The 14,645-nt window shown below is 40.0% G+C and overlaps 1 protein-coding gene across 2 annotated transcripts in view; it reads left to right on the top strand.

The window, feature by feature from the left end:
• The first annotated feature begins 4,126 nt into the window (after positions 1–4,126).
• The window catches only part of TRAPPC3L (trafficking protein particle complex subunit 3L), a 51,423-nt gene continuing 40,904 nt past the window's right edge, over positions 4,127–14,645 (top strand). Inside the window, exons 1-3 of one of the 2 annotated variants that reach the window (XM_073337116.2) lie at positions 4,127–4,418; positions 6,311–6,358; positions 8,641–8,738. In XM_073337116.2, coding sequence (XP_073193217.1) covers positions 4,377–4,418; positions 6,311–6,358; positions 8,641–8,738 — 188 coding nt within the window. In that variant the 5' untranslated portion in view covers positions 4,127–4,376. The remainder of the gene's footprint in view (positions 4,419–6,310; positions 6,359–8,640; positions 8,739–14,645) is intronic. The other variant, XM_073337117.2, reaches the window with a different exon arrangement.

Raw genomic sequence — 14,645 nt, 5'->3', positions numbered from 1 at the left:
CTGAAATCCTCTGTTTATCCACAGACCACTACAGTATAGACACTCGGCAGTGCCAGCTTTCTCATACTGTCTTGCCAAATTGCTTCAACCCTGTTCTGGAGAGACCACACCTAAGAATTTGTATGTTCTCCATGCCAACCTTCATCTCTCTACTGGAACTGAACTCAAGGTGCCAGTTAAGGATCATTAATAGAGATGCTTTTATAATGCAAACACCTGGTCCCTAAGGACTGGCTTGAATCTACCTCACAAATCAGACAAACCTCTAACAACGGAGGATGAATACAAACCAGTAACCTAGAAGTGAAAGGTATCATTATCCTATTACCAATCACTTGAGTCATTTAGTTCCCAACCTGTTTGCATAATGTCTTAGCTATTGTATTTCATGTAATGTCTGGAGAGCTTTCATAGACACAGTGAACTACTGCATAACGTATTTTTCAATTTCATACAACAGATTTTTCCAACAAAACAAAGATTTCTGCCATGTGTTATGCACTCCGGTGTATATTTTTCTCCTGCACAATTGCAAAATAAACAATGTAGATTGAAGTCATTCATCCTTTTATGTATAACTGGATATCGGCAATAGGATCCATTCACATGATGCTCCTGAGTATCTTGTGCTGATTCAGTTGCAGGATCTATTATATTTAGGATAATTTTTAGGACTAGCTTTTAAAATAAAATACAGTCCATTTTCTTTCTGAGGTTTGTGGTGGGAGAGAAGTTTTGAACTTGTGCCCAAAGATAAGGAGGCACAACTGGGAAACAGTTCCTTTCAGTAGTTGGGGTGGGATTCTACTACTGAAAAACAAGCAGTTTTATGAACAGTTTTAATGCCTGCCTTTATAACTTACTGAATGGATGGTTATCTAGTGTATTATCTGAGCCATCACATTCGCCTTTGACACTTTCATTTACATAATTCTAGGGCCATTGTGACAAAGCCCCACAAAACCATGGGAGTGCACAGTTAAAGATGGCAGAGACTTACTATCGCCTATGCTTTCCAACACCGGGCCATGATTTTGTGCAATATGAAAGCTGTTAAGGTGACTCCCATTTTGCATAGCAGGATTTAAAAGTCTGCTTTCACGGTTCCCCCTTATCTCTGCACATTCCTATTTTTGTTGGCTTGGGACATAATCTTAAATGCTTCTTGTAAGTAAATTATTTCCATCCCCTCCCTCCAGTAATTCACAGGCTTTTTTTAAAAAAACTGTGTGCGTTAAAACAAAGCATCCACTGTCAGAAATCTTTAGCTGTAATTTTACTTTAGGTCCAGATCCAATAATGAATACAAATCGAATAGCACATCTGAGGCTGAAGTAGCTCTCTGAAACCAGTGCCAAAGTGTTTGCAGAAGTGGGAACTAAGTAATTTCCCCCTTTTCCTCTTCACAATCCCTGGCTTAGCAGCCCAAGTATCCCCTGAATCAGTCAAGCCAACCCAGAACCACTGTGCAGAGGAGTAAAGAGCCTGTATCTCCTTTATTTCCAACAACAGAGGATTGATTCATACATATTACCATCATTACAGTTTTACAACATAGTTCAATATTAATAACATTTCAGATGTATTGTGTTATAACAGAGACTTAACAGATCATAAAATGATGAGTTTTGTAACTTAAATACATTTGATAGATTAAATGCAGATTTTCGTATCAGGTATATGTGCAGCAGATTTTATTAAGTATAACAATCATATAAGAGGATATTTTTCCCCAATGGAAATCCTCCCACCCCCTTCTAAAAATAGTTCTGAACAATAGAAGGGAAATGCCTCTTGCAATTTATGAAATAACCTGATGTTCACATTCTGCTTTGTGGCTAAACATTGTAGATATTGGTTTTGTTGAATGCTGTCTACCCAGTGTATTCAACTAAACTGTTGCATAAAAGAGACAACTAGAAATGAATGGGTAATGATAAAATTAATGTGGATCTTTTAACTCATTGTTAACTTTACTGATTTCTAATCAAATGGAACATTTTTACTTATTTAGACCCCAATCCAGTCAAGCACCTAAGCATGTGCTTAACTTTAAGTACATGAACAGTCCCGCTGTCTTCAGCAGGATTATTTACCTGCTCAACTTTAAACATGTACTTAAACACTCTGCTGTATCAAGGCTTTGTGCACTGAAGCCTGCCAGATGAACCAAGTACATTCAGGTCATTTATCCCTATATCGTCTAAACTGGGGAAAAAGCTAATGTTGAGAGACACAAATCGTGCAGGTTTAAAGTAGATAGTCTATTAGTTCTTTGCTTTGTCACTGCTTACAAGCTTACTTTATTACAGCAGTTAACAGGAATTAAAGACAATGATATGTACATCAAATAAAAGTGCACTGTTAAAATAATAATATATTTGTAATGTATTTTTAAATGTATCTCTATGTGTTTCTCTGCATGGGAGGTAGGCTACTAAGCACCTATTAGATGCCTATCTGGATCTTTAGGTGCCCAAATTCTTGTAAAAATCCTGCCCTAGATCTGTTTTTAAGATGGAACTTAGACATTTTGAAAATTTTACCCCTACTTTACTTTGAATTATTTGTTGTTTTTTTAATGAACTTTCCCGCACATTTCCAACCCTGCAGGGGAATGTTTACTTGCCTCTTAACACTGGATTGAATATTTTAGAAAATGAATTTGTGAAAACATTTTCAGTCATAGTAGTTTAGATACCTCCACCCTTACCTGACTGGAGTCAATGGGACTATTTGTACAGCTAGATACTACTCACCATAAGTCCAGGTAGCAGAATCTGGCCCATTAAGGATTATAACCACCCTGCATATTTCTAAATTTATGTTTGACCTTGACCTAAATTTGAGCCTAAACTAAGTTCACAAAGTGGACTAAATTCATCTCTTCTGCTGCAGGAGGATGCAAATTGCATGCCCCTCTATGCCAGGCAAGGGGCACCTGCTGCCCAGATGATAGGGAAATGCCCTGCTGCAAGGGGGGATATTGTTTACAGAAGCGCTTTCCCCAGGGTTCCTCTGGAATAGTGCTTGAAGCATGAAGAGGAATACGAATGTTTCGCACATAAATACTTAAATCTGGCACATAAATACTTTGCCACAACAGTGCCATGTGAATGCCTGTTCTCACTTTCAGGTGACATTGTAAATAAGAAGTGGGCAGCATTATCTCTTGTCAATGTAAATGAACTTGTTTTTCTTAGTGACTGGCTGAGCAAGAAGTAGGACTGAGTGGACTTGTTGGCTCTGAAGTTTTACATTGTTTTGTTTTTGAATGCAGTTATGTAACAAAATATAATTCTACATTGTAAGTTTCACTTTCACGATAAAGAGATTGCACCACAGTACTTGTATGAGGTGAATTGAAAAATTCTGTTTCTTTTGTTTATCTTTTTTACCATGCAAATATTTGTAATAAAAATAATAATATAAAATGAGTAGTGTATGCTTTGTATTCTGTGTTGTCATTGAAATCAATATATTTGAACATGGAGAAAAACAGCCACAAATATTTATAATAAATTTCAATTGGGATTCTATTATTGTTTAACAGTGCAATTAAAAACTGTGATGAATCACGACTAATTTTTTTAATCTAGTTCATTTGTGTTAATCGCATGAATTAACTGTGATTAATTGACAGCCCTATTTTAAATCTTATTAAAATATGTAAAATATGTTTGGCCCACACAAGGTTGTGCTTAGGTTAATATGGCCCTCCTGTGTAATAAGGTTGGGCACCACTGCTGTAAGCTATAGGAGAGGTGCTTTGGGAGCACCTGCATCTACCCTCTAGGCAGTCTTTCTAACTACCAGGCCCTGTCAATGGTAGCCCAGCAGAAGCTGATAGAGGCTGCAGTTGAATATAGCTCCTTGATTTTATCTTTTAAAAGAATCTAAAGACCAATTACTTTATGTTACAGTGTCTTGTATTTGGGTTTTTATTTTCCACTGTGGAAGCTTTTGTTTGGCTTTCCACAGCAAAAACTGGCATGAACAATAGACCACCTTTTTTATCCCTCAGAGCATAAGAATTTAGAATCATTTGGTGTTGCCTGGCCTGATTTCACACAGTGAGATCCTGCTGTTGTGTATTTGGATTGCAATTCATTCCTAGGGATGGAGCAGCTATTTATGTGGTTGTGCTCGGAAGCAGATCTGTTGCCAATCAAATTTCTCCTAAAAGGTTTAATGCTTGTAGTAAATAGGAGGAGCATCAGCAACAGCGCAGAGTACAGCAAGCAGATCTAACGCAAAGAGAGGAGAAAACTTTAGGAAGGGTGAAGAAAGAAATACAGTTACTGGAGGGGAAAATGCTTCTTAAAGGAAAAAAGATATAAACCAATGATCATACAGTTCATCATTATTCAAGCAACATGTCACGGCCAACGAACAGAAGACAAGATAATCACAAAATAGTAAGGCTTATTTAAATATATAAATATTACTTCACATGGACTTATAGCTAGCTATTGTTTTATTGAAGTGTATTGTTTTGTACAGTCATGATGGTGGACTAGCTAGAAAGTAGAAATGTGAACCAAATTTTAGTAGGTCTATGTACCGAGGGATGAATCTGTCAATTTTAGAATGGCTGCACTGAAGACATTTATGGCTTCAATGAAAATATTAACCCTCTTGTGAGCAGACAATGCTGTGACTTAAAAGAGAATGTTTTTTTGTTTGAGTTTCTTACAAAATCAGATCTTGGAATGAAAAGTATTTGTGAAACAATTGACATTAACATTTGCTTTTGAAACATTCTAATTTCTCCTGACTGTGACTGTGATATGAAATGTTTTTCAGCCAGCTCTAGTCCGGAACATGATGAATCCAGATGGCTGAACTCTGCACTTAGCATGAGCCATTCTTCAGTTGCAGGGACAGATGGTTTAGGCAGGACTGCTGCATATGAGCTGCCCAGCTGGAGAACTAAATATGCCTCCTTGCTGGCGGACCACACCCTCTTGTTGCTGTGTGGTGCTAGGCCAGCACTGAGGCCAGTGCCCTCTCCTGGTGATCGGGAGCGATCCTACATTCCTGCTTGCATGAGAGGGACAGGAAATAGTGCACCTGCACTTCACAGGGTAGAAGCTGGTCCTTAAGGCCAAAATCTGCTCCCATTGAAAACAATGTTAAAACTCATACTGATCTGGATTTGTCCCATAATGAGGAACTATTGATTGCACAATACAGTATTACATCTAGCAGGGGATACCACAGACAAAAGGATGCCTTTTGCTGTTCCAACTATTATGTTTGCTCAGTATTTTGATCATATGCAGTATCTGTTAATATTCTCCTAATATTCCAAAGTCCACTTTAAAGACTTGGCGTGGGAAACTATCCCCGAAGCATTTCTTACACTGCATGAGCATTAAAAAAAAGAAGAAGAAGAAGAATATTCTGTCCCATTAAAGGGCTAGAAAACCAAGGTTGTCAATTATTCTCTAGTTCTCTGACTGTGGTTTTAAGGGGTAAAATAGCCAACTATTGGAAACCTAAGAACACTTGGCTCTAACTTTTTGTTCAGGAGCCTGCCAGCCAAATGTGCATGTACAAGGATGTTCATTTTTGGATCTTCCCATTCATTAACTTTGCCCAGAAGTATAGATTGGAAGTTTCCTTATTTCTGTTAGGAACTTAAGGTGAATTGTCTTCAATTCTACCAACCCATTTTATATATGATGTAGTTTTTAACTTCTATTCAAAATTACCCTCAATGGGTTCTAGTTGGCACAATGGTGTAGGGCACTAGCCTTCTATTTTGAAAAATAAGGCTTGGGTCATCAGTGAAAATGAATTTGTCCGTACTAGTCTAGTCTCCTGTGAAAAGGTCTGGATAACAGCTCATGCACCAAATCTATTGTTTTCAGGCACCACAAATATTTGTCTGTCTCCAAACCAGTGACGAAGTCTGTCTTAAAAGAGCTCCAGCCAGGGTTAATATTTTTTCTTGAAAAGAATGAACTAACCAACAATAAAAATGTGACATAGATATAAGGAACCTAAATAGCAGAGTAGGACAAAAAGAGACTATTTCACCTTGGCTCCAAGTACTAGCTGAGATGTTTTAATTACTATTCTTCAGATAATTTGTATTGTGGTAGCAACTAAGAACGCTCGTCTGGGACCCCATTGTGCTAAGAGCTGAGGCTTATTCCTGCCAATGTGATTTAAATTTCTGTTTAAAGTTTGAACTGCATTTACATTTCAGTCCATCACATTTTGCTTCTTTCTTTCTTTCAGCAGCCACATAAAGAATTGTGTGAACCCTTATCATTTTTCTTTACTTCTTTTTATCTTGTAGGATTGGCATTTACCAAGCATCTCATCCTCTGCATCAGCACATCACATGGTATGCAGCAAATCTAGATTACTATATTTCCTACCATTCCTTTGGATTTTTCAGCAATTCACGTGGAGTGCAAGGTGTTTCAAATATAAACAAATATCATTTTCATTAAAAAAAGTCATCAGAACTTTTCCTCCAGGACAGAATTGTTCTGCTTTTTCTAAAAGTCCCAACAAAACATTACATTTTACATATTTCACAAAGTCCTCTACTAATGAAGGAACAATCCAGCAGGTGGAATTTCATTCTTGTCATAAAGGGCTCAATTGTGCTCCTGTTTTACTCAGCTGAGCAGGGTTGAGTAAGACCCTCAATTGAAGAAGGCCTACCCCAATTCGGGGTCTGGATCAGTTGTGATGCACTCATCCCTGCTCTCTGGATACTCCCCTCTATGAGCAAGTGGCTGGGAAGAGCTCAGCTCCACACTGCCCCTATTCACTGACTAGAGCAGAGAGCCAGTCAGAAGGGGGAAAATAAATGGCACCCTTTCAAGGATGGAAGTAAATTGCACCCCCTCCCCCAACCCAGAGCAAAGGAGGAATTGTGTCCCAAAGTCTCTGAGACACTTGGTCTTCTGGGGCTACTCACAGGTTGGTGCCATTTACTCACCAACCTGTACTCAGGACTGTGCCTAAGAGCACAATCTAATCCCTTGCCTACACACAAAAGTTGTACCACTTTAACAGCACTAGTATAGTTAAAAGGGGGGCAGCCCCTTACTGTGGACGCAGTTATATCAGTATAAATGTACTTATATCAGTATAGTTATTCCCATACTGGTAAGGGAATAAATTATACTGGTAAAGGCAGCTTTATACTGATATAACTGCATCCATACTAGGAGTATAACTATTTTGGTAAAAAAAAGCACACCCCTAGCCAAATTTGTTATACGGGTATAACTTTCAAATGTAGACCGGGCCTAACCCTTAATTTTCTCTTGTAATATGTACACTTAGATGTACAAGGTGGCAGGAGCCCTTATACTTGACTTTACACGACGTATTGTTCGGGTATATGTCTGAGCAATCCTGCTCTCTTCCTAAGAGCCCAGGTATGGTATTAATAGGGACGTCTCACAGTCATGGAAGGCCCCTGGTGCGTTGGTGTAAACCAGCAAGCACAGAACCCAGTGCTTTGTAGAATTCTGAACATTCTATAGCGAACTGCATGGCTCCATGGAAACTGGGTGTTGGTGTCTCTGAGTTTGTCTACACTGGAAAAGTGGTCAAGGTTAGCTAGCATGTTGTAACTAACCTCAGCCTTTTCCCTAGTGCAGATGCAGGGTAACTCCTTCTACCTCAATTTAGTAGGTCAAGGTCCACTTTTCCTAATATACATAAATCATCTGGGAACAACCAGATCCCCTTGAATATACCATCTCTTCCTGGCCAGTTCATTCTTTTGCCTTCCTACTTTGTTGATTTGACATAAGGATTTTAGAAGCAGGTAGTCTTAGCAGCAGGACAGACTTCTGGCTTAAAAGTGGAAAGTATTAGATATATTTATATGTGTGACAGAAACAGCGTCAGAATAAAACTCTTCAGTTCAGGAATCTGGAGGTGCAATAGCACTAAGAATGGAATAAGAGCTACTGATGAAAATAATTTAAAATATTGGCCTCTTATTAGATATCTGAAAGAGAAGGAGAAGACTCTGGGACTGATTCTCATCCGCTTCTTCTTGTCATTTACACCTGTGCAGAACAAGTGCAAAGTGGGTGTAAAGTGCTACTGTTCTGAACTGACCACTTTCTGTATCTATTTTGCATTCACTGTGTGCAGATGTAAATGACAAGACTCAGAACCATTGTGCCTTTTTTATTGCAATTGAATTTCACCATCCAGGTTGCTGCTACTCTTGTAAAAGACCTAATACTGTATTGCTTCAATAATCCTGAATGCCATTAGTCTTGGATTTACTTTTTTGCATTATAACTCTTCTTCCTTCCAAAATTCAAACGTGATGCTACAGTCATAAAAAAGAATGAGATTAGAAATACCACAGTCTTGCAAATGGTACTCCATGCATGTGTAAGGGGTGTCTGCACAGACCCCTTTGCAATACTGGGGCCTAAGTGAGGGGTGATAATAAAGTAAGGTATACTGAATCCACACCCTGGATATCACTGGCTGTGTGTCCATAGACAGAAGGTTCCTATAAAAATAAATGTTGGGCTTTTTATTCCAAGACACTGTATGAAGTTAGGAGGAGCAATAAGAGTTTGATCCTAGTTTTTTCATTCTCAAACCATATACACCCTCATTTTCCCCTTTGTTTGACAGAGCAGAGAACTCTTTGTGCTTACTTATGGAGCTTTGGTAGCCCAGCTGTGTAAGGACTACGAAAAGGATGAAGATGTGAACAAGTATCTAGACAGAATGTAAGTAACAAGTTTATTCTGCATTACACATCCAGTTTAGCATTAGTGATGTCCACCTACTTGTATATTTTCTTCCATCCTCTTATTGTCTATTATTTGTTGAATAACAGAATTGTATTTGGGACCATGCAAAGTACAAACGAAGACAGAGTCCTTGACACAAAGGCACTTACAATAAACTTTATCACAAGGTGGTTCAAGAGAAGAGCCCCGTGTCCTGTGCAAGCTCCTAGAACCCATCAGCCCGGTACAGACCCCCTTTGATGATTATTTTCCATGGACATTCTAGAAGATAAGTGGAATGGCAGGAATGTTCACCATGGCAATGAATTTTAAACAAATAAGCTCTTTGGGGGCAGGGGTGGTCTTTTTGTTCTGTGTTTGTACAACACCTAGCAACAATGGGGTTCTGGTCCATGACTGGGGCTCCTAGGGATTACCATCATAGAAAACAATACATAATAATATTGTAGAAAATTTGCCAGAAGCAATTTTTGAATTAGTTATCAACAAAACCTGATTCTAAGAGTTAAGCTCATCCATTCGGAAAACAGAAACATACCATGTGACCGACACATCCAATCAAAACAACTAGAATTTTGAATATCAGACACACAATAAACTGCTTGCAAACAAGTTACAGGCCAATAGTTATTCACAATAACTATTCCAGACAGCACCTGCTTGAGAAAATCGTGATTTACTCACAAACAGAAAAAAAATCAATAAAACTCATTGAATCGATCACTTGATATTAATTCTTCGCCCAGCCCCAATGAGTATCACATGTTTCAGCACATTTGATGTAGGTTCTTTGCAGGTTCTGTGGTAGAAATAGGAAAAGGTTCACACTGGGAGGTGTGGAGTCCTACTTTACTTCTCTCCTACTACATGAGCTTTTTCCTACCAAATTGTACTCTTTTCCATTTGATGAACAAACTCCTCCCTGGGTTAACACCGTTGGTTTAACATCATTAACACAATTATATACATTTAGCCCCTTGTGCTTTTACTCACGTTTTTGCCAGCAGGGCTATTTTGATTTACTTCTCTGCTTATGCAGCACTATCAGTGAAGATGAAAGCAGCACAGCTTTGGAAGCAAAGTTTATAACCTAGGAGGTCCCATACGCATAGATATAATAATATGGCTGTTGCATTTCTGTTACACACAGGTTGTCAGACAGCAACTTGTCACTTCAGTTTACAGATTGTTTTATGGATCTAAAGGTTAAACTTAAAAATAACCTGAGCACTCTCTGGTATTGGTGAGGTACATATTTTAATAGCGGCTAATGAAATATTTACTAGGGCACCAGTAATGGTGATACTCAGCTAAATGTGCCAGCAATAAATAAATATTTCATGGCTTGCCGGTACATCACACAGTGTTCTTCTGAACCTTAGTCTTCCAGAAAGCTTTTTGTTATAACATGGCATTGGCTACGGTATAGGCTTCTTGTTATAGGGCCCAATCTGAAATCGATGGAACCCTTTCCACTGACTTCAGTGGGCTTTGAATAAGGCCCATAATGAACAGTGAAAGAGATTCAGAAACAATTAAGTTTAAATGGATATAGAAAAAAATCAATGAAAGCATTTCTGAGCTTGGCCCAGGTGCTTGCATTTACATTCATTAATTTTTCCTTCTACAAAGCCTCCTGTACAATATTTGCCATAATTTAGGAATGGAAGGATTTTACAAGCTTTCATCCTTTTTATATTGTCCATCTTATTTCTCTGGAATTTCAGTTCTGTGTGAACAGTGTAACTGAATTTAAATCTAGTGAAATGGAAAATGCGTTTTGCCGAACTGCAACTAATTTTGTGCAGAAGTAGCATAACAGAGACTGTGGCTATTCTTTTATGGTGATGGGAGATCAAGAAGAAGGAGCATATTACGAGGAGAAAAGAGAGACAAGAAAGTAGAGAAGGAATTTCAGAGGAGGAATGAGAGGAGAAGGAGAAGAGAAGGGAGGATAAAGAGAAGGGGAGTGGAAGAGAATGGGGAGAAGGTATATAATGATAGAAGAAGGACAACGGAGGAGGGACAACAGAAGAGGAAGAGAAGCAGGGGTGGGAGGACCTACTCATTTCTTCTGTGAGCCATTTCAGAGGGATTGCAGGGGACAAGACTTCTGCAACCTGCAATTTCTGTGGCAGGCAGGTGAGCCAAGATGCCCAAGACAAATTGGACTCTGGCCCCACCTGTTGGGCAACCCAAGTTATGTGACATGATGGGGAAGAACCTTTTTTCTCAATAAGAGACTACTGAAACACCCTTGATAAATACATTAATACCACAGTCATGTCAGGACTCAGGGAGTTCCAAGTATAAGGGGTTGGTTTCTTCAATTATTATGTAATTATTTTTTGCTAACTAATTTGTTGTTTCACACATGCTTCAATGAACCTAAAATTGACAAATGTCACTGGAAGCAAATGTCAAGAAAAGCATGAGTCAGTCCCTCAGACTATGCATGGGTATGTCAAACCTCCATACTTAGAGCAATGAGACTACTACTAAATTCCCTCTAAGCTGTGGGATGTGTGTGTGCGTCTCTCTCTCTCTCTCTCTCTCTCTCTCTCACACACACACACACACACTGTGTGTCTCTGGCTCACACACAAACTGTGTGTGCTTGTCTCTGTCTGCATCTCTCTCACACACATCCACACCCACCCACTGTGTGTGTCTGTCACACACACCCACACACACACAGAACGTGTTCTGTTTCTCTCTCTCTCTCTCTCTCTCTCACACACACACACACACACACTGTCTTTCACAGTCACCTCCCAACACATACTTGTATTATTATTGTTGTTACTTCTTAATACTTCTTTCAAAGTGTTATTTTAGTTTTTTGACTGGTCTATGCATTTCAAAATTTTTATTTCTCTCTTACACTTAAATTTAATTATTTCAGTAGTGAAATCTAAAATGCCTAACCTGTCCTGGCTGGAGTAATTATCCCTATGGTAACTTTTTAAAAATATATATTATATCTAGGTTTTTTTGTTTCTACTGGTGGTGCACATGCGCACATTACCTTGATATGGTGCACATAACAAAATTCATTCTGCACATGGATAGAAAAAATTAGAGATAACATTGGTCTACCAGTGTCATCACATTCCCAACTGGCCAAGCTGTATGCTCAGTGTGTAATGGCCTTCTCAGAGGAATCCCTTTAGAGATCCTACTTCAGAGAATGACACGGGGAAAGATAGCACTAACCATGGTTAGGTTTTAGTAACGACTAGATAGTAGGACGTGATTCTCATTTACATTAAGGCCACTTTATACCATTCTAGTCATACAAAGAGGCCCTAAAGTGAGCATGTCATAAATATAAAGGGAAGGGTAAACCCCTTTGAAATCCCTCCTGGCCAGGGGAAAGCTCCTCTCACCTGTAAAGGGTTAAGAAGCTAAAGGTAACCTCGCTGGCACCTGACCAAAATGACCAATGAGGAGACAAGATACTTTCAAAAGCTGGGAGGAGGGAGAGAAACAAAGGGTCTGTGTCTGTCTGGATGCTGCTCTTGCCAGGGACAGAACAGGAATGGAGTCTTAGAACTTTTAGTAAGTAATCTAGCTAGGTATGTGTTAGATTATGATTTCTTTAAATGGCTGAGAAAAGAATTGTGCTGAATAGAATAACTATTTCTGTCTGTGTATCTTTTTTGTAACTTAAGGTTTTGCCTAGAGGGGTTCTCTATGTTTTTGAATCTAATTATCCTGTAAGATATCTACCATCCTGATTTTACAGGGGGGATTTCTTTATTTCTATTTACTTCTATTTTTATTAAAAGTCTTCTTGTAAGAAAACTGAATGCCTTTTCATTGTTCTCAGATCCAAGGGTTTGGGTCTGTGGTCACCTATGCAAATTGGTGAGGCTTTTTACCAAACCTTGTCCAGGAAGTGGGGTGCAAGGTTTTGGGAAGTATTTTGGGGGGAAGGACGCGTCCAAACAGCTCTTCCCCAGTAACCAGTATTAGTTTGGTGGTGGTAGCGGCCAGTCCAAGGACAAAGGGTGGAATATTTTGTACCTTGGGGAAGTTTTGACCTAAGCTGGTAAAGATAAGCTTAGGAGGTTTTTCATGCAGGTCCCCACATCTGTACCCTAGAGTTCAGAGTGGGGCAGGAACCTTGACATGGTGGCACAGTGGTGGGATTAACCTGAAATCATTTTGAGATCCAGTTGAGATTTTTTGAACTAGAAATACAGATTTTAAAAAGGAATTTTTAGGAAGTCCAGAAAGCAGCTTTGAAACTGAAAGCAGCTTGGTTTCTCTCTGCTTTGTGGCCAAGCAGAGACAAAAGGGGATTATCTTGTGAATTGCAGGTTTTCTTTGCCTGGAGGCAGGGTACTTAACTCCTGCAGGGAAATTCACAGTCTTCCAACCCAGAGGTTTTTTTTTCTTTTCTTCCTAAAAGTAAATAGGGGGTGTGTGTTCTACCCATTTGCTTTTTCTTTGGGCTGGGTAAGCAGGTTTCCAAGTAGTTGGAGGTTTTTTGCTTTAATTTGGGCCCAGAGCAGAGACAAGGGAATTGTCTTTTTCTGTAGGCTGACAGTCACTATCAGAGAATAGGTATTCTATTCCAGCACAGCAAAATTTTACAGCCACGTTTTGTTTGTTTATTTCTAAACCTCGGGTGTAAAGTTAGTTAAAAACAGAGAGGTTAGAATGACCAAATCCTCAGCTCGACTACAGCTGGAATTAGCCAAATTTCAGGCTGAGGAAAAACAAAGGGAACATGAAAGACAGATAGAACTCATGCGGCTGGAGAAGGAGGTACAGGAGGCTGCCCACAAGAGGGAAATGGAGGCAAGGAAGCATGTGGAGGAGAAGAGGGAAAAAGAGAGGAAGCATGTGGAGGAGGAGAAGGAAAAAGAGAGGAAGCATGTGGAGGAGATGGAGAGGATAAAGGCCCAGCAGAATATACCAACAAACCCTAGCAATCCTTCTCCAGGTACCACTTCCCATCCCAGAAAGTTCCCCACCTACAAGGCAGGTGATGATACTGAGACCTTCTTAGAAAACTTCGAAAGGGCCTGCCTTGGGTACAACATCTCTACTGACCAATACATGGTAGAGCTGAGGCCGCAGCTCAGTGGACCCTTAGCTGAGGTGGCAGCTGAAATGCCTAAAGAACACATGAACAAGTATGAACTGTTTAAATCCAAGGCGAGAGTCAGAATGGGGATAACACCCGAGCAGTCTCGTCAGAGGTTCCGAGCCCTAAGGTGGAAACCAGACATGTCATTTACCCGACATGCCTACCACATTGTGAAACATTGGGATGCCTGGATATCAGGAGCAAGTGTTGAATCTCCAGTAAATTTGCCCTTCCTAATGCAAATGGAACAATTCTTAGAGGGTGTTCCTGAGGAAATAGAAAGATACATCCTAGATGGGAAACCCAAAACTGTAATTGAGGCAGGAGAGATTGGAGCCAGATGGGTGGAGGTGGCAGAGAAGAAGAAAACTGGTCGCAGCTGGAGCGGAGACCAGAAGGGACCACCCCAGACCACACCCTATTACCGGGGGCCGCCCAAAGCCCCACCTACCTCCCAAAGAACCCTCCAGACCCCTTATCGTCCCACCACCCCGTTCTCCAGCAACCCTCCTCGCCCCAGTGACCCGTCAGCTGGACGATGTTTTAAATGTAACGAGCTGGGGCATGTAAAGGCCAACTGCCCCAAGAACCCCAACAGATTACAGTTCATTGCACCGGAATCACACCAGAGGTCCACAGGCCCAGATACCTCCCAGATACCCTTGGAGCGGAGGGAAACTGTGAGTGTGAGCGGGAAGAAGGTCACCGCATGGAGGGACACCGGAGCACAAGTGTCAGCTATCCATGCTTCCTTAGTGGACCCCAATTTAATCAACCCAGAG

Source organism: Lepidochelys kempii, chromosome 3 (assembly GCF_965140285.1).
Source record: "Lepidochelys kempii isolate rLepKem1 chromosome 3, rLepKem1.hap1, whole genome shotgun sequence".
NCBI lineage: Eukaryota > Metazoa > Chordata > Testudines > Cheloniidae > Lepidochelys > Lepidochelys kempii.
The sequence above is the reverse complement of the archived record's forward strand: the minus strand, read 5'-3'. Positions and strand labels throughout refer to the sequence as shown.